We start from the raw sequence: 2,641 nt of genomic DNA, 5'->3' as shown, positions 1-2,641 counted from the left end.
TGTGTCACCTGTGTCACCTGTGTGTCACCCCTGTCATCGCCATTGACCAGCGAGAAGAGACACTCTGACACCATGGACAGCGAGCGGAACTGGGGACGGGACACCTGGGTCACCTGTGTGCCACCTGTGTCACCTGTGTCACCTGTGTGCCGCCTGTGTCACCTGTAACCCCTGTGTCACCTGTGTGTCACCTGTCACACCTGTAACCCCTGTGTCACCCCTGTCATCGCCATTGACCAGCGAGAAGAGACACTCGGACACCATGGACAGCGAGCGGAACTGGGGACGGGACACCTGGGTCACCTGTGTGCCACCTGTGTCACCTGTGTGCCACCTGTGTCACCTGTGTGTCACCTGTCACACCTGTAACCCCTGTGTCACCCCTGTCATCGCCATTGACCAGCGAGAAGAGACACTCGGACACCATGGAGAGCGAGCGGAACTGGGGACGGGACACCTGGGTCACCTGTGTGCCACCTGTCACACCTGTGTGCCACCTGTGCCACCTGTGTCACCTGTAACCTGTCACACCTGTGTCGTGTCACTTGTGTCACCTGTCACACCTGTATCATCCACATCTCATCCATGGATTGAACCCCAAACCCAAAATCTGGGAATCCCCCAAACCCGAAAATTTGGGAATCTCCCACCCCCAAACCGAGATTTGGGAATCTCTTGACCCCATAACTACGATTGGAGAACACCCCAACCCCAAATCCGAAATTTGGGAATCTCTCGACCCCAAAACCAGGATTTTGGAAGGAACCCAACCTCAAAACCAGGATTGGCGAACATCCCAATCCCCAGCCCAAAATTTGGGAGTCCCCCAACCCCAAACCCAAAATTTTGGAAGGAACCCAACCCCAAAACCAGGATTGGAGAACATCCCAACCCTAAACCCAAAATTTGGGAATCCCCCAAACCAAAATCTGAAATTTTGGAATTCCCCAACCCAAAATCTGAAATTTCAGAATTCCTCAACCCCAAAACCAGGATTGGAGAACATCCCAACCCCAAAACCCGAAATTTGGGAGTCCCCCAACCGAAACCCAAAATTTTGGAAGGAACCCAACCCCAAAACCAGGACTGGAGAACATCCCAACCCTAAACCCAAAATTTGGGAATCCCCCGACCCCAAAACCCAAACTTGGGAATCCCCCAACCCCAAACCCGAAAATTTTGGAATCCCCCGACCCCAAACCCGAGATTTGGGAATTCCGCAATCCCAAAACCAGAATTTCGGGATCCCCCGACCCCGAACCCAAAATTTGGGAATTCCGCAATCCCAAAACCAGAATTTCGGGATCCCCCGACCCCGAACCCAAAATTTGGGAATTCCCCAATCCCAAAACCAGAATTTCGGGATCCCCCGACCCCAAACCCAAAATTTGGGGCCGCCTGGACCCACCTTGACGTGGTGCGGGCCCAGCACGATCCAGCCGCAGAAGCAATACCCCAAATAAATCACGGCCACGCAGCAGCAGAAGCGCATCACGTTGGGCAGCGCCACGCGCAGTGTCACGATCAGGATCTGGGGCGAAAAACGGCAAAATCGGGAAAATTGGGAATTGTTTGTGAGTGGGGTGAGAAAAATGGGGGTTTGGGGTGGGAAAACAGGGATTTTGGGTGGAAAAATGGGATTTGGGGTGGGAAATGGGATCATCCACATGAGCATCGTGTCAGGGGCACCATGTGCAGTGTCACGATCAGGATCTGGGGCGAAAAACGGCAAAATCGGGAAAAACGGGAATTGTTTGTGAGTGGGGTGGGAAAACGGGGGTTTGGGGCGGGAAATTAGGGATTGTCCCCAACCCGAGTGTGACAAGGAGGATCTGGGGCAGGAAAAATGGGATTTAACCCTGGCACTGTCCCCAGGTAATGTCACCATCCCCAGGTGACACAGGTGACGCAGGTGACACAGGTGACGCAGGTGACACAGGTGACACTCACGTCGTACTTCTGGAAGAAGGTCAGGTACCGGATGACCCCGACCCCGTGATGTCCCTGTTTGTGTCACTGTCCCCTGTCGCCAGGGGATGTTCCCTGTCCCTGTCACTGTCCCCAGGTGACGCAGGTGACACAGGTGACACAGGTGTCACTCACGTTGTACTTCTGGAAGAAGGTCAGGTACCGGATGACCCCGACCCACACGAGCAGCGTCGATGTCCCCAGCAGGATGCTGCACACGTCGTAGCCCGAGAAGTTCTGTGGGGACACGGGGACAATGCCACCACCGCGCCCCCAGGGGGTGGCAGTGTCCCCATTGTCCCCAGCGGGGTGACCTTGGCCTCGATGCCGATCTTGAGCACGGTGCCCAGCACGGTCAGGAGGTCGCTGGTGACCAGCAGCAGGTACCAGCCATTGAGGAACTCCAGGCGGTCCGAGAGGGACACGGTGACACCGCGGTGACAGCGCAGGAACCGGCTGAACTCCTGCGGGGACATTGTCATTGTCACTGTCACCTCACAGGGACACGGTGACACCGCGGTGACAGCGCAGGAACCGGCTGAACTCCTGCGGGGACACCAACAATGCCACTGTCACTGTCATTGTCACTGTCACTGTCACCTCACAGGAACCGGCTGAACTCCTGCGGGGACATTGTCACTATCACTGTCATTGTCATTGTCATTGTCACTGT

General features: G+C 55.5%; 2 protein-coding genes across 2 annotated transcripts in view; both read right to left on the bottom strand.

Annotated features, from left to right (window-relative positions):
- DNMT1 (DNA methyltransferase 1) overlaps window positions 1–37 on the bottom strand; it is a 31,059-nt gene extending 31,022 nt beyond the window's left edge. Inside the window, exon 1 of the mRNA XM_031065557.1 lies at window positions 18–37. Coding sequence (XP_030921417.1) covers window positions 18–37 — 20 coding nt within the window. The remainder of the gene's footprint in view (window positions 1–17) is intronic.
- A 101-nt stretch (window positions 38–138) lies between these two features.
- LOC115949166 (mucolipin-1-like) lies at window positions 139–2,444 on the bottom strand. The gene is made up of 4 exons (XM_031065560.1): window positions 2,283–2,444; window positions 2,104–2,205; window positions 1,409–1,531; window positions 139–279 (listed from the first exon to the last, which is right to left on the bottom strand). The coding sequence occupies exons 1-4, from the start codon at window positions 2,442–2,444 to the stop codon at window positions 139–141; spliced, it is 528 nt and encodes a 175-aa protein (XP_030921420.1).
- Window positions 2,445–2,641: the final 197 nt, after the last annotated feature.

This window comes from Geospiza fortis, unplaced genomic scaffold, assembly GCF_000277835.1.
Source record: "Geospiza fortis unplaced genomic scaffold, GeoFor_1.0 scaffold1338, whole genome shotgun sequence".
Taxonomy (NCBI): domain Eukaryota; kingdom Metazoa; phylum Chordata; class Aves; order Passeriformes; family Thraupidae; genus Geospiza; species Geospiza fortis.
This window is presented reverse-complemented; position numbering and strand designations above follow the sequence as displayed.